Raw genomic sequence first — 27880 nt, 5'->3', positions numbered from 1 at the left:
ATCCTTTTACATTTTTAATCTTGTTTTATTATTATTATTATTATTATTGTTATTATTAATAATAATAATATTACATTTAATTAACTTCCTGTGTGTCTTCTCTCAGATGTACAACCTGTCTTCAAATCTTACTGAGTCATTTACACTTCTGCTGCCAACAAATGAGGCTATAAGGCAGCATCTTAGCAGGACTAACACCTCCATCCTGGTAGGTCAATGATATAATTCAGTGGACAGCTGCTATTCTGCAAAACCTCCAAAACCTGTCAAGAAAATGGATACTTTAAAGGTTGTTTTATACAACCTTTAAAGTATTTATACATTTCAGAATTGAGCTAAATCTATTAACAAAATGTAAAGGAACAACCACTCTTAGTTTATGTCCAAAAACATTTATGTAAAGATCATACTTAGGTGTTAGAATATCAGCTGAGTTGAAAAACATCTGGGCTTTGTATTTGTGTAACACCAGTTGCACAAAAGCCATTAACTGGTACAGCGGGTCAGTATAACTATCATTTAATTTCCTATTTACAAAAAAAGGCAAACCTTCTTGAGAAACTGAGGAAAGGCGAAAAAAGAAATTAAATGGCAGCATACATGCAAAAATATTTCAATTCATCCACTGGTAACCAGTGTTGGTCAAGTTACTTGAAAAAAGTAATCAGTAACTAATTACTGATTACTTCCCCAAAAAAGTAATCCCGTTACTTTACTGATTACTTATTTTCAAAAGTAATTAATTACTTAGTTACTTAGTTACTTTTTAAAAACACGATTTACAACCTGAATAGGTGATAAAGCGATAGATCTTTCAGCCCAATTCTACTTTTTCTGCATAATCCATCATACAAAATGTAATCAAATGGAAAAGTCTCTTTTTAAAACTTGTTTTATTAGTTTTAATCTTTTAACTTTATGCATCAAGCAAAAATTAAATTATATGCAACATTCTCTGACTGGAAAAAATTTGTTTAACATTTAAACCTATTTTCTGCACATTCCAGCATATAAAATAAAAAATGTTTTTGTGTTTACACTCACTCTTTCAAATAGATGCAAGTAAAACACAGCAGAAAATAAATAAAATCAAAGACTCAGCGGCCCTGTTGCTCTATTTTCACCTATAAAGCAGGACTGGGGTAGGTGGAGGTTTACCCTGGTGCAGGTGTGCCCCAGCGGTCAGTGGAAGAATCCGCGAGTTTCTCTGTGAATTTCACATTACGTCGTAGCGCACTCGGTGCCTGCTTGGAAGTTTAGGGGTTTAAAAAGAAGTTTTCTTCCCACGCAGTGAACAGTGGACACTAATGTTTTTGTCACTTTTTATGGAATCAAACTCAAAGTAAGGTCAGTACTTCCACGCTTTAAACGCTGCATGCTCATACTCTCTCCCGCACTCGATATATTATCCATTGTTGATCTGCACACAGCTGTTGTCACGAACGTCGCACTCGCTTACGTCACTGTCATGAGACATTCTCGCAAAAAATCACGGTTTTAGTAACGCAGTAACGCAGCGTTCCTACATGAAAGTAACAGTAATCTAATTACCGTTTTTGCAATAGTAATCCCTTACATTACTCGTTACTTGAAAAAAGTAATCAGATTACAGTAACGCTGGTAACACAGCACCTCCTGGTGGTGAACATTAACCCTAAATCTGCAGAGAGAAATTACAAAAAGTACTTTTAATATTATTTACGTATGTGAACTATGTGAAAACATTTATTGGCATCACAACATGTGGATTGTGCAACCTAAACGAATAAAGTGGTGAAATTCAGACTGACACACATTACAAACATCCACATCAAATAATAATTGAGCTTTTTTATATAACGCAAAAATGAAGTGAGCATTCCCAGCAAGAAATGGTACTAAGTTGGTTTGTTTGTACTGACCAAAATAATGAATCACCTTTTCGTGTCAGATATCTCCCTGTCAGGAGAGGAAGGAAAGATCTGAAAGAGAATTGATGACTATAAACCAGGCTATATATTAATTTAGCACAGGATGTTTTTATATGGGTCTGCTGTGTACGGTGGTCCTGATAGGCCAAATAGACTGCAACTTAAGAAAACACCAGCAATAAGAAAAATGCTGCAAAAGCACACAAAACAACAACGGAAATAGGAAAAAAGAAAACAGAAATAGGCAAAAACAAGTTTCCAAAAGCACAAGGGAATTGTTTCTGGGGAGACAATAACCCAACGGACCAGTTGCAAGAAACCAAAACATGGTCGGTGTGTTTTATCACGATTCATATAATACTGATGATGGATTTTTAGGCTAATAGTTAGGCTAACACACTTAACTCTGACCTTTTCTTTCCTCACAAAACCGATATAGATCCTGCACTTCTTTTAAGTGTCTCCCAGCGCAATTCTTAGCATCTTTTGTTTCCTGCAACTGGTCCGTCGAGTTATTGTCTCCCCAGAAACACTTCCCTTGTGCTTTTGGAAATCTGTTTTTTCCTATTTCTGTTTTGTTTTTTCCTCTTTCTGTTGTGTTTTGTGTGCTTTTGCAGCGTTTTTCTTATTGCTGGTGTTTTCTTAAGTTGCAGTCCGTTTGGCCTCTCAGGGCCACGGTAGCTGTGTTTGAACTACAGCATCTTAAAGACAGGCTGCTAAGAGTTTATCTTAGATACTTAGATACTGTTTATAAATAAACTCTAATTTGTGTATAAAGTGAAATGTTTGTCGTATTAACAATTTTTTTTGTAGTTGACCATAATGTCCACTCCTATTTTCTCTTCCTGCTGGTGAGATCATCCACTGCATCTCCTGTCTGGCTATAAATAAATCCTCTGTCTTCCATCTGTCCAGGACTCTGATGTGTTCAAGTACCATGTGATTCTTAATGAGCTGCTCTTCCCTGACCGCTTGCCTGATGGCACACTGAAAAGCACTCTGCTTGGAAGTGAGTACCAGGTCCAGTTCCACTTGGACAAAAACAACCAGGTAACAATAACTGCACTGACACCAGCTTAACAGCCATGCAACTAGGGGTGGGTCATACAGCCTCAAAATTATACCATTATATTCAAAGAAAATATACAGTAATGATATTTCTGACAACATAGAAGAAATAATGAGTAAGATCTTCTTAGGCAGCAGGATTTATGAGAGCTGCTGTCATTTTTAAGAGACCTCTTAATTTAAAGAAACAGCAGCATGACACTGCAGTGGTAGTAACACAATAAACCAACTGTAAGGACAAAAGTAGTCTAGGTCGTGTTTTTCCCAGAAATTCTCAGTAAAAGTATAAAATGATTAAATACTTTAGTTTAACGACAACTAAGGTAATGTAACCTTGTAACTTGCCAGGAGCTGCACAATAATGTCACGTAATAAAAACTGAAATAATTTTCTGCCTGGGTTGTTGTATTGAGCTTTTTATCCAGCTCCATATAAAGCCCCATTTTTCTACCATTACTGATGTAACCTCACCAGTAATTTCCATCCACTGTTGGCTTTTCCTGTCATGTGGAGCACAATTAGTGAGTGCTAAAACTTAAACATCCAGAAGGCAAATTAGCAGATTTAAAAAAGGTAAGACGAGACATACAGCGACATAGGAAGAAAAGGCAGCAGGGAATGAGTGGCTCCGTAACCACGGGGAGAAATATGATTAGACTCTGCTGATGTTGAAATTTGTGAAAATTGGAAAATGTAATATAATATAATATAATAGAATGGAAAATAGAACATATTCACCATAGACGGGTCTGTAGACGGCATAAAAATGGACATTCTCGCTAATGGCCAGCAGAGGGCATCTCTTGGTTGCAAAACTAAGTCCAATTGCATTGAGTTCTGTGGGAAAATGTACCTGCTGCTTTTTTGATCTGTTCAGTTAGTAAGTGTTTTCCTCATTAGTTTTTGGTCTCAGGTGTTAGTTTTAAGTCAAATTTAGTGCAGCATTATTTTCATTTTATAAATTACAATCAAATTTAGAATAAAATAGACAATATGGCGGAGTTTTCCTTCAGAATGTGCTGACCTTTTAATTGACAAGTAAAAAGTCAGTGTAATGACGGATTACACTGACTTTGAACTCCTGCTCAACAACACTATTTCCTGTCGAACCACTGTCGACTGACTCCCTAAGCTAAGATGATCGTTATTTTTGTTTTTTTGTAAAAGATTCATCGTAAAAAATTTGATGTGTTTCTTCTTCTCTTGAACTCCAGACAGTTGTGAATGACATTCCTCTTGACGGGAGCGTCACAGTGACCCAGAACGGAGTCATCATAACGCTCCCTCAGGTCCTTAAAGTCCGCCGCAACAGATGCAGCAAAATGACCTACCTGCAGGTCAACGTAAGGATAGAGAGAGGAAGGTATGGATAGATGTTTGTTTGTTTGTCACAGTTACTCCAGCCTCTCTGTCCTCCTTTCTGTCTCCAGGGAAGATGTACAGACTGTGATGGACCACCCCGATGCCTGTTCTATCACAAACCAGTAAGAAAACTGTTATAGTTCTTGGGGTGGACATAATAACTGAAACTCAAGCTTTTCCACAAGTAATTTTAATAGCTTTACAAATGACCCCAAAATTAACACATTCAGACTTTACAAAAGGGGCCTGAAAGGGCTACAGCAGGGTTTTAATTGTATGACGTGTGTCGCTGTTGTTATTTTTGTCACACGCTGTCAGATGAAAACAGCTTTAAATTTGTGTTTTTCTCTTTATGCAGGTTCATAAAGTCATTGGGGTTTTTGTTTAGTGTTTTTTAGCATTTCAGAATCCTTTATTCACCTCTGCCTGTTTATGTTGATAATTCTTGATGTTTGTGTAATTTTTATGCTGCAGATCAAAAAACAGTTTCCAGCCAACATGCAACCCAACTGTAGGTACAGGAAGCGGGTCGGATCCAGGAGGAAGTCTGTGCCGGGCTGTCTCATCAAATGTCTCCGGACCACTATGGTCTGCTCAAACGTCTTTCCATAAACATTATGGCTCTTTTCATAAGGGTCTGATGAAACCTGATAAATGCATAATAATCAGCTAGAAACACCCGTCATCACTGACATAAACACAACATTGTGTACATTTTTTTTAATTCAATAAAAATAATAATAATAATGATAATAATGATGTCCCGGATGTGTCTGCCCTGCAGGATCACTCCTGTTGCCCCGGTTACTATGGCCACGAGTGCTTCAAATGCCCCGGAGATGTCGGCAGCTGGTGCTCCAATCACGGGGTGTGTCATGATGGTAACCATGGTAATGGCGAGTGCCAGTGCTATGAGGGTTTCCATGGAACTGCGTGTGAGGACTGTGAGCCGGGGAGATACGGAGTTAACTGCTCCTCCAGTGAGCAACATGCAGACACACGCACACACACAGACACACACACAGAGTGAAGCATTTCCTGTCTGCCATATATGTTATATTTGTCACAAGTGGGCGTTACCCGGTGACAGTGGAAAAACAGCTAAATAATTATTTGGGTGTATTGACTGTAGATGTGGAGAACAGACAAACAAAACTCGACATGTCAAAATCAATGCTGTTTAACTATGTTTGCTGGATTTTCTACATCATAATTTATGGGCTATTTATAAAATCATTCAAGCGCTAACGGGTTTCCTAGTCCCCATCTTCTGAATATTAAAAAAACTGAGCTTCTGAGACGCAGTCTTACACAGCTAAAAAAAATCTATAATACTAACGGCCCTGTGAAAACAACAAAGGATCCATCCATCTTAGATCTCCCTCCCCCACTCCTGTGCAAACACTGAGGTGAGCTGTGAGACATCTCCAGCATGCCCTCTGTCTGCCCCGGGGTCTCCTCCAGGTTGGACCTCCACCAAAGACCTCCCCTAGTAGCCATCAAGGAGGCATCCTAGTTAAATACCTGAACCACCTCGACTGGCTCCTTTCAATGTGGAGGAGTAAACAGCTCTACCCTGAGCACCTTCATCTTCACGCCAATCTAGACAAATGGCATCAAGGGGAGAGCTCCAAGGAAAAACCCACTGCTGACCAAAAGGAAAATAAAGGATCGTTGCCAAATGAACATCTTGATGATCCCTAGGACTCTTGGGAAAATATTCTGTGGAGTGATGAGACAAAAGTGAAACTTTTTGCAAGGTTTGAGTCCTTTTACATCTGACCTAAAACTGGGGCTAGGCAGTTAAATAAAAAAGAATGAACAGTGATTTTAAGAACCTCTAATTGACATAATCTTGGCGATGTTGTTGTTTATGCAACACTTTGGACTACAATCATGTGACTTAAAAAATATAGAAATTGGCAGTACAGCACCTATAAGCTGTTTGCCAACTGCCTTTAAACAGCAAAAATGACAGAACAACTCAGTGCTAAAAACTAGCACCACTGATAAACAATGGGCTAGTGAGGCCGCTTTCTTGATCATTAATATGCAAATTGTCATGACCATTGATTATTGATCACTGATCAACAACAGTTGATCAATGGCCATGAGTACCATTCACAGAGAGTTGGGGAATGGCTGCAATCACAGCATTGTAAGATGGCGAAAGATGTACCCTCCTCGATTCAGAGATGGTCTTTCCCTTTTCACGTAAATGGCCTCCTTGACTCCGCGCTCAAACCAGCGTTCCTCCCTGTCCAAAGATGTGTCACTGTAAGAGTGTCCACTGGCCTGCAGGTATAAATAGACTGCGGAGTCCTGGCCGGACGAGGTAGCTCTTCTGTGTTGTGCCATCCGTTCAGCCAGAGGCTGTTTGGTTTCCCTGATGTATATATTATGGCAATCCTCCTGGCACATAACAGCGTACACTATGTTACTCTGTTTGTGTCAGGTGACCCGATCCTTGGGGTGGACCAGTTATTGGCACAGCATGTTTTGGGGTTTAAAAGCCACAAAGACGCGGTTATAAAGAAAAAGCATCTCAACTGTTCCGATACTCCTGACACATACGGGATCACTACGGGTTTTTGCTTATGCAGCAGTTGTCCTTCTCTCCTGAATCGGTTGGAGCTTTCTTTAAGCGCCTTCCCAGCTTTGATTAATGTCCAGCTGGGATAACCACATTTACTCAGGGCCTTCTTGATGTGATGTTCTTCTGTTTCAAGGCTGCTCTGTCTGTGGAGATGGTGTTTGCTCTGTGTTACATCCCGATGACACCCAGTTTGTGCTCCAATCAATGATGAAAGCCAAACCTTAAATACTGATCCATATGCATAGGTTTACAGTTCACAATGTCTCCTGACAGACTTACTGATGGAAATCTCACAGTCTAAGAAGGCTAACCTGTCATTTTTCATATCCCCTCGAGTGAATTTGATGTGTTGGTCCACCGATTTACTGTGATCAGTGAATTGTGGTACGTCCTGAGATTTGATTTTCAAACCAGGTGTCATCCACATACCTGAACCAATGACTTGGTGGTGTTCCAGGGTAAGATAGCAAAGCCCTCTTTTCCACTTCTTCCATGTACAAATTAGCCACAATGAGTGAAACTGGGGAACCCATGGCACACCCGTGTTTCTGCCTGTAGCACTGACGTTTGTATGTGAAATATTTGGAATGAAGACATAGTTCCAAAAGCAAACACACTTGGTTGGTGCTGAGAGTGGTCCTGTTGCTGGGGTTGGGGTCATCCTGTAACCTCTTACGAACTACCTCCACTGCTTCAGTGACTGAAACACAAGTGAAAAAAAGTTTCTCCCACTGAAAATGCGATATCCTGATGAACAGAAACAACTTTTTGCGATTTCCTTCTCTGGATGATTGAACATGCATCAAGACATTCACCAGGCAAAGCTAGTAGGTTACAGGTTTGCCACAACTGAAAATCAAATGGTATTTTTGCTTGAAAACTCATCCATACTGCAGGAATAGCTGTAGGGGTTCGATGCTTTGATCAGGCAGCAAGGACAGAGAAGACCAGCTTCAAGTTTGCTAATAAATCTGTTATTAGCAAAGCAAAAACATCTCATAAAGCTAACAAACCTGTGACTAACACTTCATTTACTAAATAAAGTCAAGGAGGGAGTTATGAGTTATACTGTGTGTGTTGCAGAGTGTAATTGCGCCAATGGGAAGTGTGAGGATGGTCTGACAGGAAGTGGCAGGTGTGTGTGTTATAAAGGCTGGAAAGGAGCCTCCTGCTCTCTAGGTAAGACGGCTTTACAAAGGAACAATTACATTTTAACCACGCATATTTTCTCTGACCTGTCATCACCTGAAACCTCTGTGTGTGTGTGTGTGTGTGTCTCAGAGATCAAAGATGACGCCTGTGGAGGTGTGTGTGACGAAAACGCCAAGTAAGTCAATGTGTCCTCAGCTGCTGTGTTTCATGATGGTAACAGCACAAGCACAAAAAACAACAAATATTATATTGACTGATCATAATATTCTGTATGAACTCAGTGCTATCCAGTACAGTTAGGCTTAAATTTTAATTCTGCATACCTTATTAATAGTCAGGTTTTGATAACATGGTCCAAAAGGGGGTTAATCTCCATTATAGGCATTTTTGCAGATGCATATAGCCTTTAACCTGCCAGCTATGCACTTTAAAGTCTGTGGGATGTCCAATTAAGCTCATGTGAGAGCACCACAGGTAACTGTCCAAACAGAGAATTCCCATCATAGTAATGGGAACATGGATGAAGCTCTTTCTGCAGGCTCCATGTGAGAAAGCTGTGGGAAATTAGTGATAGTATTATGATTATGGTTGTTGTTGTTGTTGTTTATTAGATTATTAGCTGCCTTTTCTCTGCTTGTGCCAGGCATGATGGTAAATGAATGTTGCTGGTTGATGTTGGTGTTTAAGACACTGGTGGTCTGCTTTTCTTTATCTTGCCTTTGCTAGGTTGTTGGTTTTAAGAATATGACGTTTGTTCTGAGTTTAACCAATCAGCATTGAACCTTGGCAGTTTTTCAGGGCTACTCACTTTTTACTCTTTACTCTACATCCCTTAAGAGGTCTTGCTGGAGAGGTCTCTGAGGTTGGAAAGTGGACAAAATCCATTTTATGACTGCAAAGCAATAGCTATGGGCAGAATAAAAGACAGACGAATCTTCAAGGTGTAAAACTTGAATCCAAATTGCAAGTGCTGGAAAACAGCATTATTTTTCATGGGCACCAGGGGATGATACCTGTGGCTGCCAAAAGACTTGCAGTACTGTAGAAATCTATTGGAAAACTGCCCTCTGATCCGTTTTCTGAAAACTCTATCCAGGCAAGTTTATGGGCTAAGTAGTGGTTTCAGATGATGTTGAATAAAACATTACATTGATTTTGTAAAATCTGGTCATTCTAAGATTTCACAGAGTCAGCCAAACCTATTTAGTATTTTTAAAGAAGTTCTAAAATCAGCTATTAGCTAGTGTGAAGAGTACAAAACCAGAGAACTATGAGCTCACTTACCACTTTAAGGAGTTAGGAGTCTGGCAGCAGCATTTTGTTTCTCTTGGAGGTGTGAAAGTGATGATTTGCCTAAGATGATAAACAGGGCAATACAGTAATCTCAGCACGATGACACAAATACATGAAACGTTTTCTCCAGTTCAGCTAAGTTAGATCGAAGTTTGGAGTTGTTCCTTAAAAGAAAGAAATAGTAATGTGAAATACATTTTTCATGTGAGTCAAAGGATAAAATATTACACCAAGACTACGAACACAGACTTAGCAGATGAGCAAAAACAAACAAGAGTCTGACTGATTCTTTAATATATTTCTGGAGGAACGATAGTCATGCATAAGTCTTCTCACTTATCTGGGGTAAACAGTCACATAAGGTGGACAGTCTATTCAAAGTCAAAGTCAAAGCTGTTGGGGCTGTAAAGACATACAGCCCTGCTGTAAGTTTGTGTTCCTGTTTTGATTTCGTTATTACTCCGTAGTTATTTTAAGCATCAGTTCCTATTCTAGTTCTTAGCTTAGTTGTCATATGCTGAATGTCATCAGCATAGAAATGATAAGAGATGTCAGAAAAATATCAAATGATGCCATCTAACAAAAAGAAAAACATAATGGACCCTCAGCTAATAAATGAGTGGAGTGAAAGGGTAAGAATTCTGCAGTTTGCATAATTAGAATCGAAACTAAAAAAATCAAAATTAGCTAGTGAGTGTGTCGTTTCAGAGTCAGATCCACCCCTTGTTGCAATATCTGGTTTCAAAATGCCAAGATCTCATCTCAAAGCTTCAAAACAGGATTTCACAAACCTGTGGGTGACACCACAGTAGCTACATCAGTCTTTTATACGTTCTGTGGCAATAAAACAACCCCCTCTCTTGCCGTTATTTGTCAGCCATGAAAGAGAGTTTTCCAGGAAAATCCTCATGATTAAACCAGGAAATGTTCCCTCATATCTACTCAAGAACATACTAGTGAGTCGATCAGATGCTGTTATATTTGTGTGGGTTTTCGTTTGCAGCTTTTGAGTTTTAGAGCTTTGATCAGTATTGGTTGAAGTTTGCGTTCCTGTTAGGTCTAATTGTTGAATGTTGCCATTGTGTTTCTTAAATTTGTACAGTCTTAGTTCAAGCAGTATTATCAAAGCTATTCCTTTGATCCTGAGCACCTCTAACCACTTTGTGTTGGGGGAGGTTTTATAGCAGATACATCCTATCTGGAAGATCTACTTCCTTTGATGTAAGCTTCCTGCGTTTACGACCCTTTGGTCAGCAGGAGGTCTCACACACACACACACACACACACACACACACCTGCATATACGTACATACAGTGCCTTGTCTTTGTAACCAAAGGGGGTTGCGAGGGGAGGTGTTTTGTAAACTATTGTTTGAAGTTTGTCAATAAAAGCCAGCGAGAGGAGGCCCTCATCGGGGGTCATTTCATGCTGGACACGGAGGAGGCCTCCCTTGCGCAAGTAATCGATCGATCGCCGACTGTCTTGTTTTCATTCATGATGAATAAGTCTCTAGAATTAGCGGGGTTTGTGGGAACAGACCCAACAGTTCCTGTTTTGATTTCATTATTACTCCATAGTTATTTTAAGCATCAGTTCCTATTCTAGTTCTTAGCTTAGTTGTCATTTGAGTTTTTGGTGCTTCGCCGTTTGTTATTAAGTTAGTTAGTCCACTGTTTACAAGTTTTTTCAATTACTTTTACTTTCATCTCATTCCCCTCCTGTTTCTGATCCCCAGTTAGTCCCTAAGGTATATATTCTGCTTAGTCCAGTGTTTGACTTTGACTTTGTCAGATCGTTTGCTAATGCTCCCTGCCGTACTGCTTATGTTGCTTCTGTTTTCCTAGATCTCAGTGTTTAGTTAGATTTCTGCTTTGTGGTTTTGGTTCCCATTTTGCAGACTTTGTTTATTTCTGGACTGTGCATCAGCCAGTAAATACTTTTATAATTTTTGTTTAACTTTGTCCTGCATTAGGGTCCCTTCTGCACCCACATCCTGACAGATGTATCACAGCGTATTTTGGAAGCAGTTCTCTGTTCTCCGTCACTAAAAATATGCGCCACGTCTGTTTGTGACGGAGGCGGTTTAAGCTGCTCAGACCAGATTAGAAAAACAGGAAGTCAGACACAGAAACATCAAGACAATTGTCAAAATAAAATACCCCATACAGATTAAACTTTCTGCTGCCAGTGTGATTTTTTTTGTTTTTATTTAATCTGGGTGAGATCGCCGACACACACCTGGGTGCATTCCTGAGGTTAGGATCAACAGTGAGAATCGAAGGTAGAAGGAATAACAAAGAGTTTATTGTTTGCAGTCAGGGAGTGGAGGTGTATGGAGGTGGAGGAGGATTACAGCAGGGGAGGGTTGAGGGAAGCTGGTGGGTGGGGAACTAGTGCCGAGTGGAGATGAAGGCAGGGGGTGAGATCATGTCTGGTTTGGCTGGCAGGCACATGAGATGGGTAGCAGATTAGTTCGACAATCAGAATCAACACAAGAGTCAAATGCACAGAGTTCGTGATGGTGAAGAACTTTTATCAAGCACTGGCTGAAATAACAACCTGGTGATGAGTGATGAAGAACCAGGCTTGATATGCTGCAGAGTTGATGAGCTGATGGATAGCAGGTGTGCAGGCTGATCAGCAATCAGAGCTCCGGGGGAGTGAGGGGAGGGCCGGGCTGCCAGACACATGAGGAATACACCTGAGGCACTCTGTGACCTTGACACAAAAACAGGCAGGCCAAGCTACAGTCCACAAAAGCCCTGTCATGGAAGGAGTGAAAAGAACTGCTCATGACCCAAAGCAGCAACTCTTTTGTCAAAAATGCTGGAGGTTCTCTCATTGCTGCCAGTGGAAATGGTGAAATTACATTTATTGATGATTTCACTGCTGACTGAAGTGGCTGGATAAAGGCAGAGATTTACAGGAGCTTCCTGTTTGCCAGATGCAGCAGGGATACAGGAGGGCAAAGGATGGTCTAAATCTGTAATTTGATACAGGAAAAAACTGGAATGCTAATTATTCAGGGATTTATTTAAACCCAGCAAAAAATCCTGGCACAACTTCACCTGCTTCCAAGGTGCTGGAGTTCCTCCTTTTTTTATTTATTTAAACCCTACAGGCTTCCAATTAAAATTTAAAGTAAAAGATAATTTACCTAATCAACTGAGATATAATCAGGGGTCAAAATTTCATATTAGACACAGTGAAGGGTGTCTGTGCTTCTGAACATGACATTTTTGTTGATAATATAGGTCCATACAGTGGTTTTCTGGGGAGTTCTTTCATACAGAACCAATATATTATTTGATTCTGTCAGGAGTAGGAAGATATTTTGCTGCTATTATTTGCTGCTATTTTTTTATAATCATCATTACCATTTCATTAATAACAGTTTTGATATTGCATTCAGATGTTCAAACATACTGGTATCATAGTAGTCTTTAGTATAGGAGCAGTTAGAACCACTTTAAACTGTGGAGTTGAATCTATAATCCTAAATGCTTTTGAATGTTTTTATACTCTTACACTGAAGTCCAGGGTCAGTGGGTGAAAGACTGGGTTGCAGGCTGACAGGAAACGCCATGCTTTGCAAAAGTGAAACCGAAAGCAGAGTCTGAGTGCAAGTATTTTGAGCAGGTTATGAACAATCAGGTTATTCTTTAGTATCTTTTATGTATCTATATCTTTTGATTAAGCTTTTAGTAGAGGTTCTTGATTAAAACATTTATTCAGTAGATTACATATACATAGTTTCAGTTCGGTTATTACATATATGAGAGTGGCTTCTGTCTCTCTGTCTGGTGAGAGGTCAGGAGCTAGTCGGCGAGGTGAAATAGGGTGCAACTGTGGTTAGCACCCTATTTGGTTAGCACATACACACACATACAAGTTAGAGAGAATCATTTAAGTTTAATCATGTTTTGCTTGCAACTGCAAAATTGTGCCGGCATGAGTGACAGTTTGTGCAGAACGTGTGCCTGATGTTCCAGACAGATAAGCGCGGGCAGGATGGTGACAGGATGCACCTGCCGACAATGTTCTTTTTAAACTGTGTTAAAAGTCATTGTGGTTTTGATTTGATGTATGCATGTATTGTATCTGATGACGCATGAGGGGGGCGTCAAGAAATATACCCTGATGTATAAAACCATTCCTGTTTAGTTTTGGGGCAGAGATCAATGCTGTCTGCGACAGTGTTCCTCTCTCCGCACGTGTGTCCATTAAAATCATCGTTTGACTTCACCCGGCCGGATCAATGGTTGTTATTTTGGATTTCCTCCTGTATCTCTCCTTAATTTCTGAACCTTAACAATTCCTAGATGTATATGTATTGTTATAGTCAAAATGACTGCTTGAAGCTCAAAAAATGCCAATAAAATTGGGTCATAGCATTAGCATTTAATTTTCAGCACATGGTGATTAGGTGGTTGGTTTCTCCCCAAATATCATGCATATTAGCAATATTAGCACAGATTGAAACTTTAAACAAGACAGTTTAAGGCAGCGGTCCCCAACCTTTTTTGCGGCACGGACCGGTTTATGTCTGACAATATTTTCACGGACCTGCCTTTAAGGTGTTACGGATAAATACAACAAAATAAAACCAGTACCGGTACCGAATAAAAGATTTATCCATAACACATGGGAAAAGAACCAGGGAAACCGAGTTTACGATAAAAACGATTTTAAAAAAAATAACGCTAAAAACTGATAAAACCCCTGAAAACCATAAGTTTCACACCTGAGCTTCAACTCTCGCATCCTGGTACCAAACGACTCACAGACCAGTACTGGTCCATGGCCTGTAGGTTTGGGACCGCTGGTTTAAGGCACCATGTAGAAGTGCCTTAAACATGCATTCTTTCTAATGGCCAGGAGGGGGCGAACCCTCTGAATGAAGGATCTGGGTAAAGTAAAACAGACCATAAATCTCTATGGGCGTACCGGGCCCTTGGTTTATCAGTCAAATACATCCGTCATTGGTGATATCTGATTTTAAAATAATAAGATGTCATGCTTCAGACCTGGACAAGATAAAATCAGAAAGGCTCAGCTTGAAGGACTACATGAACATAGACAGATCAGGCATAAGATAATGACCACCTTCCTAGTATTTTTTTTAGCATTAAAATACACAGACACTTCATTATCGCATTGCCCTAAATGTTGAAAATGTGTTTAAAAAAAATCTATAGAGCTATGCTTTTATTATATGATGGATGAGTTTATAGGAACCAATATTATAGGTTGGCCCATTTTGTGAGTTTGTTTGATGGGGCTAGTCTGTGAGATTGAGTCTATAGTGTGTTCATTGTAATGAAAGGACATGTGGTCCGTTGTAACAGTGGCTCACTGAGTGTTTTTAATCCTTTTTTGACAACAGTGGAGCACCACGGCACCGACGAGTGAGATATGTGTTAGGCTAGAAATTCAATTCTGTGCTGGTAATAGGATCAATGATGCGAAGAAAACTACAGAATATAAACAGTATTGCAGGGCGCTGTTCACAAATGTGATTTGTAATGATAGAAATTATTAGTCACAGCTCTCAGCTTCAGTAAAATGTGACACACATATTGAGCAGTTTGTTTTCTGCTGCAGCTGCATAACAGGGCCAAAGGGAACAGCTGCCGTCTGCGTGTGCACGGCTGGATATGAAGGAAACGGAACCTACTGCAAAGGCAAACACATGCACACACACAGTCATTAAACCTGTCTTTTAGTGTGATTACGCTCTCCTCATCTTTCTCTTTCTGTCTCTCAGAGCTGGATTTGTGCAGCCAGTCTAACGGAGGATGCTCAGAGTTCGCCGTTTGTACCAAAGTGGCAGCAGGAATGAGGACCTGTACCTGTAAACAGGGGTACACTGGAGACGGGGTCGTCTGCCTTGGTATGTGGTCCTAACCCCTAACCTGGACCTCTATAAATCCACCAAGACCAAGAGGTTTTTTAGATCAAAGCTCTTAGACATTATTGGAAATGCTGAAGTATCCTTCAAGTAATGATTTCAGACCGAAGAATCGATGAAGGTCCCAAACTTTTTTCCTCTGTTTTTTGGCCAATGTGTACTCAGTTCTGGCTAGTAGTGAAGGTTTTGTCTGTATGTGTTTTTGAAAAGCAAAATCTGTGGGTAGTACACACATTTACAGTTAAAAATACACCCGGTGAAACAGAATTCAAAAACACAACAAGTATATAATAGGCAATAGATTTAACTATTTCATATAATTGCCTTTGCACACATGATGCAATACAAGCATAGGCGAGGTCTAAGTTGTTACAGTTTTCCTATACGATTACACTATTTATTTATTTCAAACAACGATGACAAAATCAACCACAAGAACAAAACAAATCTCAGTAAATTCAAAACACATCAATCCATGTTCTCAAACACTGACTCCAGGAAAAAGGTCAAAGACGAGAAACAGGTCAAAAAATACAGCACGGCTAAAAACCCTGGTCCTGTAAGTTATTTTTGTGGCTTCTTTGATTCACATTTTCCTGTTATGTTTCCATGACTATCATTTTCACTTCCTCTTAAGTGTTTTTATTTCCTTTTCCTTGGATGTAGCATTAATGGTATTTTTACAGCCTGTCTTTGTCTTGTCATCTTGGATTCTCCACCTGTGTCAGCTCTCCCTCTTCTGCCGTGCTTTCAAAGCTTTGCTGTTTAGTCCGTCTAAATTGAACTTGGGTTTTCACCCCTGGTTTGGATCGTTGCTGCAGATGTGAACACAGTAATCGCAAGTGCAGGGGCTCCTCTCTGTAGAGAGTCTCATCATTATCTGATACGAGACCCTCTATCGTGGTGTCGTCTCCAAACTTCACAAAGGTATTTAAACAGTGAATGGCACTACAGTTGTGTGAGAGCTGGGCTGAGCACACAGTGGATGATGTACAGACCCTTATTCTCACCACCTGAGGCCTACTGGTGAGAAAGTCCTTGATCCAGGAGCACATTGAAGTGGATAACCCCATGTTGTGAAGCTTCAGTGGTAGTTTATCCAGGATAACTGTATTAAAGGCAGAATTGAAGTCAACGAATAGCATCCTAACACATGTGATAGGAAGTTGCAGGTGACGCCAGGCTGTGTGATGCGCTATTGAGACTGTATCCTCTGTGCATTGGTTCCCTGTGTAGGTGAACTAATGGCTCTCAATACCAGCAGGGATGATGTCCTTGAAGTGCTGCATAATTACTGAGGTCAGTGCAACAGGACAGTAATCACATCGCAGGTGGCGGCTGACTTCTTAGACACAGACGCAATAATGAAAGATTTGCGGCAGACAGGGACTATAACAACCTGGTGTGAAAGGTTGAAACTGGCTGAAAAAACCCCGGAGAAACTACAGATTGGTCAGCAAATTTCACATGTCACAGACTGATCTGACACCCTGTCCAGCCTTGCAGCCTTGCTGGTGTTGGCTTTCCTCAGTGTAGAGCTCTCCTGAAGAGGCTGTTACTGCTCCTCTAGCCCGGAAAGGTAGATCGTCTCTCTGCTGCCAGTCTTCTGTTTCAAAGCGTGCACAGAAATGGTTCAGGGTGTCAGAGCGACACCTTCCATACATACGGACATAGTACATTGATTACTCATGTTCAGTACACCGTGTTGGGTCTGCGCCTCAGCAGCCCCGCTAGTTCAGACTTATTCCCGTGAAGAAAGCAAGACAGAACAGCGATCGATCGGTTTTCACATGCCATAGCAAGGGGAGCCGGACGGCAGCACTCTGCCCTCGGTCTCCCGACCCCAAACCCCGCTTGCAACCTTTTTATTCTGTGACACACAGTTTACACAAACACCCATTGTAAAAAAAAACCTATGGTCACAGAAGGTTAAAACACTGCGTGTGTGTGTATGCATGGGTGTGTGTGCGTTTGTGTGACTTCCTGCTAGCAAAGGGTCATCTCCCCTCACCCCTCTATATGGCTTAGCTTTTACCATATACAAACACAGGTGAGGAGATAAAGCGCAGGAAGTAAAACATCCTCACTAAATAAGAAAGCAGAACCCTCACATAGGATGTGCCTACAGTTACACTATAGCCCCCCCTCACCATTCAACAGGCTGGGGAGGGGAACAGAAACAGAAGAATGTCTGATCATACAGTTTGAACCCAAGACTTACAAATTTAAGTGACACAATGACAACATTTAACTATTTCAACCTAACACACCACTATATGGAAAGTAACACTACTACAATATGTGAGGCAAGATACGAAATCTACAGTGGAATCTACTCTCAGTACATGTGGTATTCCAGTGTTTAACAGTGTTTACTGTGGATTCAAGCTTGACATAGGTTTAACAGTCCTGGGCTATTTACATCCCAGTGCGTTTCTTTGGGTTAAATGAGGTGGAAAAACAAACAACCACATCAGTTAATTAATCACAGTGGTTATACTCAAGAAGTACTCACCAAAAAACACCTACTTCCTGTGTCACTCTTTGCCTCTCGTAAGTCTGAAATGGACATGCATGTTGCAGTAGGCTGCAGTACCAGTGGAGGAAGGTATTTTATTTAAACCCAACATGAAAATAATCACAGGAAAGTGTTTAAAGAGGCATTACTAATACATTTGCACGTAAATGCTTACTAGCCTCGCAGCTTAATCGTTTCTGGCATTGAAGGACACTGGGGTGCACTTCCATGGTCACCAGTCACTTCCTACCTTTAGCCTCCTAGGACCTGGCGTCCACATATGTGGACATCACAATTTGGGTTGTCTAGACTATACTTGTAGTCAAGACCGCCTAATCCGAGACCAAGACAAGACCAAGACCAGAGGGTATCAAGACCAAGACAAAGACCAAGACCAGAGGGTATCGAGACCAAGACAAGACCAAGACCAAGACCAAGTTGAGATGAGACCAAGACCGAGACCGAGTCGAGACGAGATCAAGACCAAAACCAAGACCGAGACAAAAAAAGTCTTTAAACTGCAGCCAGATGCTGCTTCGTTTACAGGTGTCAGGCATATTTATGTGTTTTTGCTTTCGCACAGCCCTCCTCACCGCTGTCTACTGTCTCACTCACTTACTGAGAGGACAGACGCACGGCTCCACTTGACTGTCGCGTCTCTCACCCTCTCTGTTTTTCACATAATGATATTATCCTATATCCTCGCATGTGATTGGCAACAATATGGAGGGATTGGAGCATAACTGAGCCACTGTGTGAGAGCTGAGCAGCGAAAGGAAATTAAGTGAGGGTAGAAATGACTGAAAGATTATTAGGCTCTGTTTTGAGTTTTGTTCAAAAAGAATGACTTCATATAGGAAAAAAAAAAATAAATATCACATATGCAGGACACCTTAAACTAGTTTTTAATTAAGCAGCAAGGCAGAACAAAGTCGGGCCTGTATCAAGACACAGGGACTAAACCCCAATTCAACCAGACCCAGAACTGATCTGGAATTAAAACAGGACTACAACAGTTCAAAATCAGGACTACTTAGGACTTAACCAAGACGGAACCAGAATCAGAACTAGATGATAGTAGCACTGAAAATCATCATAGACCTGCACTACACTTATTTTTTTAATTCTACCAAAGTACGCTATTTAGATTCTGAAAAGTTTATATAATTATTTAGCCTTGTTGTGCAAACAAGCCTGCATAACTTAATAAATATAGAATTTGAAAAGTAACAAATGGTATCTAAAAAGAAACAGGTACTAGATACATGTTCTGATGAGTTTTGGCAAACAACCATTTGACTAACATGTGTGTCTCACCTGCTCTTGTTCCATCTCTGTTCTGTCCTCATTCTCCATCTCCCTCTCTGTTCCTCTCTCTCCCTCTTTGTGCTGACAATCAAGCCAAACACCAACATCATCAAATATACAGTTGAAACCAGATATTTACATACTCTTCAGATAAAAACACAAACACTTTTTAATTGTAACATCAAATCAGACTAAATGTTTATTTTTTAGATTGATAAATATAAAAACATATTTGTTAACTTTAAGAGTAAAGAGAAAACTATATGTATTTCTTAATTGCAAATGGCACCAAATTGTATTCAAAATTGAGCCACACTTATGTAGCTCCACAATTCTGTTCCTGGTGTTTTGGTTGACATCTCTTGATTTTCACATGTCACAGAAACAGGCTCTGTGTTTTGCCTTATATGCTTCCACAGCTGTGCCACCAATTTACTCACATGGACTCTACTAACCTATCAGAAGCTTCTTAAGCTCAGAATGGAATCGTCTGGAGTTTTTCTTATTAATTAACAATAAACTTAGTGTATATGTTCTCCTAAATTTGATGAAAGGGATAAAAATAGACAGCTCTGTCTCTCTTTATTCTGTCATTAAACTAATTCAAAAGATTAGTTTATTTATCTAAAACAAAAGTTTACTCTAAATTAATGTTTAACAGTAAAAAATAGTTTTTATGTTTTCTACCTAAAGTGTATGTAAATATCTGGTTTCATCTGTGAATATACTGCTGTGTATTGAAATTCCTCTTGTTTTGCATAGATATACTGAACAACATACAAAGCATAATATATAAAATAACATCTACCTGAGTTTTTCTTTGAAAGAAGCTTCTTATGTCCATTGTTGTGTTCATCAGTACACAATTGAAACCGATTTAGAGAGTTTGTTTAGCCGTGGAGGGTAACAACTGAAAATATGAAATGTAAGCTAAGACTCTCTAAAAATCAGCATTGTTGTTCGGCTTTTTATTTATCCATTTGTTGATTCACTCGAAGAGCAAGTAACGCAAACCAACTGATCAGTTTGATATCAATCGCTTGTGATACACCGTCATATTTACATTATTAGTTCAGTACGAATGATTTGCTTTGGTACCTGGTCAAACTTAAGCTGTCCTCTGTCTGCAGCAAACTCGCAGGCAGCAGCTTCTCCTCCTCGCTCACATGCGTGCTGTGCTCAGTCGCCTAGTGCCTGAGCTCGGATCATACCAAAATTAGGGGAATTTACGACGGTGCCCCATGCTTCTGAAAAAATGACCCGGCTTAAGCCCAGTAAGCCACCCCCGCTCCGCTAATGGTTGACTCCAAATCTCCCGAACACTATGTCGATTTGAGAACGGAAGACCGAAACAGCGAGACCAAGACCGAGACAAGACAAAAGTCCGTCGAGACCAAGACAAGACCAAGACAAAAGTCCATCGAGACCAAGACCGAGACCAAGACAAAAGTCCGTCGAGACCAAGACGAGACCAAGACCACGTAAAAGTGGTCTCGAGACCGGTCTCGAGACATCCAACTCTAGTCTAGACCACATAAAATTTGCCCAATCAGCCCAAATAGCAAAGAGAAACTAGAAAGCGAAAATTTCAGAAGAAATTTTATGTGTGCCTATGCCGCTGCTAATCACTGTAGTTGCCATTCATACGGCTACAGAGAGCAAAACTCAGAAGAGCAGCCATTCTCCACCATGAACTATGGTAAAACAAACACCGCTCACGCTTCACAGATGACAGCTTACAGTTTTGTGTAAAGATGAAGTTACTTCACAGCAGCGCCGATTTGCAGACGCTGTGCACACAGGTTCATGAGCAGAAGTCCCATTGTACCACGGCAGACCCGACAATGTTTGCATGAACACGCTTTGAAGCATTACATTATGGACCACTTTTCACACATGCATTCACTTTTTGTTTTTGTTATTTTTACACAGTGTTCTGAATTATGAACAATGGTCTACAGCCAATCTTGTGTATTATTATACAAACTTTGGTTGTGAGATTCAGATAACTATTTAATAAAAGCTAAATATTTTATATGAGAGTAAGAAAGAAAAGTATATCTTTGTGTCCACCTTTCTCTGTTAATGCCCTAGCTGCCCCCAAAAAGCTTTGCTAGATCCGCCCCTGCACAGTTACCAGCTGTCAGCTACACAAAAAGGAGCTTGGTCTTTGTCTCTCAGAAACAACTCATAACTTCCTTCAACTCATTCATGTCACCTAAAGTGTAAACCTGTTTCTCCATCACCAGTTCAGCTCTGATGATTCAGTAAGGACATCTCCTGATTTCATCTTCATGCTCCAGCAAACATCAGCTGATACTAGAAATTAAAATCAAAAGAATTCTAACAACAGCTGATCAAGCTTAAACGTGCTGCTGTTGTTTAGCGCGATAAATAAGAGCGAACAGCCGATCATTGATCAGTTTCATGATTGACGTTTCAACACGCGAGAGAATGACAGGGAGGCTTCATAACGACAGAATAAATCATAATGTTTTCTCTGAATGTGGGACGATTCCGCGTTTGTATGGCATGGCAACTCTATGAACTAACCCTAATGAATAAAATAAAGTCCAACGTCAGTAACTTAGTGCGCACACAGCTGTATATAAACTCCCGTGGCAGTACGATTGTAAAAGGTCAACGAAAATAAATTACACCTAAACTCGGTTTATATCTGACCCAAATAGAGTGCAGTTCATAACTTCTTACCTGAAATTCAGTTCACCTCACGCTCCTGCCTTCGGTTTCCAGCATCATCGGCCCATATAAACGAAAAATAAGTCCAGCTAAAACACATACTGTCGGCGAGCGACCGGGTGCTGACACGAGTTTCACCCGCCTCAATATAAGCCAAGCCTGGGTGCTTTTTCACGAAGGGTCGCTAGCGGCGCTTAGCTAACTATGCTAGCGGCGCTAGCTAGCTAGCCAGCTATCAGCAACACGTAAGAGAACTGCTGCTAAATAAACTACACCTAAACTCGGTTTATATCTGACCCAAATAGAGTGCAGGTCATAACTTCTTACCTGAAATTCAGTTCACCTCACGCTCCTGCCTTCGCTTTCCCTGATCCATGATTGACCTCCGCGTTAGCAAACACCGTTGATCGGCGGTCGCGGCATGTCCTTTCTGTCATACACCGTGGATAGCTGCCCACTGTTGTAGCTCCGCATTATAGCACCACCAAACAACTCAGTTATTTTTTCCACATCCAGCTGTAACTCCGATTCTGTGTGAGCATTTGCGAGAGACCGGGAGGTGAAAGGAGAGAGAGTCCCTCGCTGTCCATTTGCAGCCAAGTCGCGGCAGCTAGCTAGGTAGCCGGCTAGCTGTCAGGCAGGACCGAGGTCGTCAGAGCACTGTCGCTAATATGGGATGTCTTGATAAAAGAAGCAGATATTTGAAGTTTACACACCTACATTCTCGCCTGAAAATATCTTAAAAGTTTATTTTGTGACCTAGAAACACTAATAAAAGACATATAAAACGAAGTGGTGGCCGCCATTGTTTAACTCGGCAGAGGTGTGCTATGAATTGTGGGATATGGAGTTTTCCACCAAGCATAGAAGCCATTGTGTTTACCGTAACTATTCAATGGTTCGCGCAACCTTAAAACCTCCAATGGTTCCTGAAAGCAGCGAGGCTGTGCGCGCCATTGATATTGTGTTTACCGTAACTATTCAATGGTTCGCGCAACCTTAAAACCTCCAATGGTTCCTGAAAGCAGCGAGGCTGTGCGCGCCATTGATATTGTCATCATTACGGTATCCAAATAAGGGTAGACAGGCTGTACCACTCCCGGCATACCACTAGAGAGAGCCAACACACCACAAATGAAGTTTGAAATTTGTTTCAATGGGACCAAAAGATGGCGCCAACACACCACAAATGAAGTCTGTTTATTTGGCGCCAAAAGATGAATTGGCCTAAATTTGCACTAAAATATTAATATTTAAAAAACTATAAAAGTCATAAACACCAAAAGTCATGACATAATAGTCCAGCTCCAGCCGCACAAAATGATCTAACATATGTAACCCTAATGTCAAAACTGTTCGGCAGAGGAGCGCGGGAAAATTTTCACTAAAATATTAATATTTAAAAAACTATAAAATTCATAAACACCAAAAGTCATAGCACACCATTCCAGATCCGGCCGCACAAAATGAGGTAACACCAAAAGTCATAGCACACCATTCCAGATCCGGCCGCACAAAATGAGGTAACATATATGAAGCTTGTCTCAAAACTGCGGGGCGAGATTCGCTGCAAAATTTCAGGCGGAAACTGGAGAATAATAATAATAATAATAATAATAATAATAATAATAATAATAATAATAAATCCGACGAATAGTAATATGTGTGCCTCTTGGCATAGGCACACATAATTAAAAATGCATACCATGAATTTCGGGTCTTAGGGGGTTAAATATATTATCTCGCTCTGTTGGTACTGCAATTGAAGCATGTGTTTCATGCTTTGGAGGGGCACTCAAAGCGTGACATCCACATGGTGGACTGGTGTGTGTATTTGTTTGTAGTGATGTATTTTGGTTTGCTTGGAGTTTTCTCTGCATAAAAAGCAAGCAAACCTGTCAGACACGTGTCTGTTTGTGCTCTCATTCCTTGAACATATTGAGTTTGTTCTAAAGGTTCCTGTTTTGTTTCACTTTGTATATTTTTTATTTGTTGAGGAGTCATTGAAAAGCCTGGGATTCTGTACATTTCTTTCTGACTTTGAATTAGATCTATATCTCCTATTTCAGACACCCCTTACTTATCATTCAGTTTATGTATTTTTTGAGTGGAAGGTTTTATATCATTTTTTTAATCCAGTGAAAAACAGTTCGTCTGTTTTTTATCACTTCCTTGCTATTTTTTGGACCTTTTGGGGGGAAATGAGGTGTCATGTTGACATCTTTTCAAATGTCAGTCTGACTTCTTCACAAACTTTTCTGCCAAAAACAGCAAAACCTTGTGTTTTTTCACCTTCGTGCCTTCAGTGTATATGTTATTATGACGGCTTAACTTCGCAAGAGTTACGCATGTTTAATTCTGCAGCTTGAAGCGTAACTTAAAGCCATGGCCATACAGAACAATTTCAGAGCAATGAGCCTTGTTAAATATCATTTAACCCCCTGTGGAGAAATTATGTGAGTCAGTCTAAGAAAAACAAGAAAGACAGGAGATGCTGAGACTGCTTAAATACACAAAAGAATGAGAATAGCAATAATTAAAAAATGTTTTCACTTCATCGGTCCACATTCAGGATATATTTTGCATATCTCAGAAAAAAAGCAAGGTGATGTAATAAATGTTTGTGTCCATCCTTTGGTTTCTTCGCAGAGATTGATGGCTGTCTGGTCAACAATGGAGGCTGCCACAAGAATGCGGAGTGCATCAGAGCAGGACCCAACATTGTAAGACATCACTGTGCTGCATTAAAACGTCAGACTTAACCCAGTAACACTGAGCTAACCCTGTACCCGAGGCCCTTAATAAACCTCTCAATTATTTCTTTGCCATTTTTTATACTTATATAGCTTTTTCTTAACAGACTGACATTGACAGAATAATAAATGCATGGCACAAAAATAATATTTTTTCCATAAATTGATAAAAAGTTACAACATTGCCACAAAATTTTATAATTCTGTATTATTTTTCCTTTGTTTTTAAATGTAATTTTTAGTGTCCTGAATTCTATCAGTTATATTTTCATGCTTTTATTGTTAATATTATTAATTCATTTAATGGCATATGAAGTTTTTAGTTCTACTAAAAAGTAGAATAATCTAGATTCATAGTGAAGTTAAAATTAATTGATAAGAAACAACATGAAAGAAGTCATCCAACAATCACTTATTTTTACAAACAAGAAATAACTGAAAAGCTAACAAGCAAAATGATAAAACAATAAGAATGATTAAAATTCATGTCACACACTGCCTCTGTTCAAGATTTTAATTTTAAGCTTTTAATAATACAAGCTGGATTACAAAGAATGAACATATGTCAGCCCGTCATATACAAACGATAGAGGAAGGACCCCGGGAACCAGCTGCCCAGATGGCCATCTGTTTCTGGCTTCTGCCTTAAACCAATATTGGCAAGGTCAATGAACCGAAACAGAAAACAAGACTGCAGGTAACTCCCGGCTCAGCTAATAGTTGATAAAGAAGACTGAAACAAGCAGAAAAACAAGTGGAGTGAATGAGAGAGTGAGACGGAGAGAGCCCATCACCGTGCTCTGCTTTCTCTGGCTTTAAACAAGTGCAGGTGATCCTCCTGCAGCCAATCAGCAGTAGAGATGAGTCAGAGTGCAGAGAACAGGTGAAACAAATGAGGATAAATAATCAAGCGGAAAGAAAGACATTTAACTACAAACACACAATATAGGTAATGAATTAAAAGACTCTAATTAAGGGGTACTATCACTTATTTTCTGTCATGTATATACAGGTGGACATGCATATTAAACTTGACCAAGTGGCAAATTCCACTAAACCACAGGTTTGGTTTTAAAGTTAATGCAGCCAGTGTGTTGGTTTTGGACTCTGGCCGTGTTGGTTCTTTTGAGCCAAAAGTGACTTTATTTGGATGTAAGGATTGATTTGATTCAGGTACAACACACAGACACAGATATTCCTAATTACTGTCAACAACAGACTAAAAAAGTACCAGAATTTAACTTTCAGCAAGGCTTAATATTAGTGTGATGATTTCCTGACAGCAATTGGCCACGGTTCTTATCAATCAAAGTAGCCACACCCATAAGAGCATTTAGTTTAGGATTTTAAAATGAGTCGCTTTTGGAGGCAGTGTCAAGTGGCCATTACAGGAACTGCATATCCTCTTAGGTCCATGTAATGTCGAGGCGATAGGATATCTTTAATATGGTACTTGGGACATAAAGAATATCCCCCTCCACCAGTCTCTGGTTAAACATTTTCTCATTTTTTCATAGTACTTTTACACATGTGTGCTGTGACACACAAGTGTATAAAAAAAAACGTGAAAAACCATCAGACCTTTTCTTGCGTTGTTCCCAGAGGAGTGAAAAATAAATGACCGGCCGGGCTTGTACGGACTGAGAAACCCGTGGATGAAGAAACTGTGTTTTTGTCATGTGAGGTGCTGTGGCAGGCAGGATGATGGACCCAAACACAGGACTCAAACATAAAAAGTGAACTCAAAGCAGCAGTTTTATTGCTGGGAGAATCTTCCGTAGATATAAACTCACAAAAAAACAACCTAAAATCCTGAACATGAAAACTAGAAACAGAGAGAGACTTACAAGACATGAGGTGGTATAACGCGACAAAGGGCAAAGAAAAACACAGGGCTTAAATACACAAGGGAGCTGGGACTAATTACACATAATGATACAAAGGGAAGCAAAACTAGATGTGCTGCACACAGGACAAGGATTATCAAAATAAAACAGGAAACACAGGACAGGTGTGGACAACGCAGGCTTCACAAGGGGACACAGCTGACAGGGGAGACAGAGGCAACACGGAGACAAGTGACTCGAACACGGGGAAGACAAAGTAACAGAAACCTAAATTCTAGGAACTAAGAATGTAACACAAGCACTACACAATGAAGAGAACCAAAACCATGAATAACCATAATCAAAAAATATAAATTCACCAACAAACAGAAAACCCTGGGTCACAGACCCAGTACTGTGACAGTTTTAGTGACTTACTGTTTCCTCTTTCTGCTTTGGTTTCATCTTCAGACCTCCTGCAACTGTAAGCTGGGCTTCCAAGGAACGGGGAGATACTGTTTCCCTGTGAACCCCTGCAGAAATGTATGTGTGTGTGCTTTATTCTGCTCTGTAGCAAAATACTGACACTTGTTTTAAATGTTTTAAATGCCTGAAGGTGATGTGGGAACAGATACTTATTTTATGTCAGCGGTAGATAATTTTTTCATGTTTTAAGGCAATAAGTCGTTAATTTGGCTGCTGAGTACGAAAGAACTCAGCACACCTGGGTGCTGCAGGGTAGCTGCATGGCCTGGTTTCTTCGGTCAGTTAAATACCTGTAGTCATTATACAGCAGCAGGGATTTATATTACATTTGCAGTCTCTAATTATGAGGGTAGAATATACATAGCTCTGCACTCGGATCACACAGTTGGGTATCTTCATGAATTATTGAAATCTCCTGAAAGGAGACATTAAGCTCTTCCTCTCAGATTCCAAGTTATTAGAGTCAGACTTGAGCGGTCGTCATCAGGAACCTTAATCGACATAATTTAACAGATTTTTCTAGGAAATTTCCAAACATTTCAGATGCCGCCTAAATAATTATAATGAATTCTGTGGCTACAGAAGCATTATTACAGCAGTCCTGTCTATGTGTCTTAGCAGGGATAATATGTGCACAGACACATTCCTATGCAAGCTATTTAATTAACTCCAAATACCTGTTTAAATTTATGTGTTTATATTTTGCAGAGAAGAGAGAGTAATTAAAAAAAGGTCGATTTTTAATTTTGCTCCTCTGCACTGATTTAATTATCTGTAGAGATTAGTTTGAGCACAGAGTCTCAGTATGTCCTGAAAGACAATGCTAAAAAAAAAAACTAAAGCAACACATTTTAATGGGAGTGTGGCGTCAAGTTCATTAAACTTCTGGGATATTGATCTGGTCAGTTAAGTGGCACATGAGTTTCGGCTGCTTTGGGGTTAATTTAATTAACAACAGGTCCACTAGAGGGGCAATAAGGTCTCAATAATGAGACA

The 27880-nt window shown here is 40.0% G+C and overlaps 1 protein-coding gene across 1 annotated transcript in view; it reads left to right on the top strand.

Moving 5' to 3' along the window:
• Positions 1-27880, top strand: part of stab1 (stabilin 1) — a 166746-nt gene that overhangs the window by 47697 nt on the left and 91169 nt on the right. The window contains exons 33-44 of the mRNA XM_039612026.1: positions 107-208; positions 2826-2960; positions 4193-4321; positions 4409-4462; positions 4815-4928; positions 5125-5320; positions 8020-8115; positions 8218-8263; positions 14987-15066; positions 15150-15275; positions 24469-24542; positions 26870-26941. Of these exons, the coding sequence (XP_039467960.1) occupies positions 107-208; positions 2826-2960; positions 4193-4321; positions 4409-4462; positions 4815-4928; positions 5125-5320; positions 8020-8115; positions 8218-8263; positions 14987-15066; positions 15150-15275; positions 24469-24542; positions 26870-26941 (1224 nt within the window). The remainder of the gene's footprint in view (positions 1-106; positions 209-2825; positions 2961-4192; positions 4322-4408; positions 4463-4814; positions 4929-5124; positions 5321-8019; positions 8116-8217; positions 8264-14986; positions 15067-15149; positions 15276-24468; positions 24543-26869; positions 26942-27880) is intronic.

The sequence above is a fragment of the Oreochromis aureus genome, linkage group 5, assembly GCF_013358895.1.
Source record: "Oreochromis aureus strain Israel breed Guangdong linkage group 5, ZZ_aureus, whole genome shotgun sequence".
In the NCBI taxonomy this organism is placed as follows: Eukaryota; Metazoa; Chordata; class Actinopteri; order Cichliformes; family Cichlidae; genus Oreochromis; species Oreochromis aureus.
Note: the sequence above shows the minus strand (reverse complement) of the source record. Positions and strands in the feature narration are given on the sequence as shown.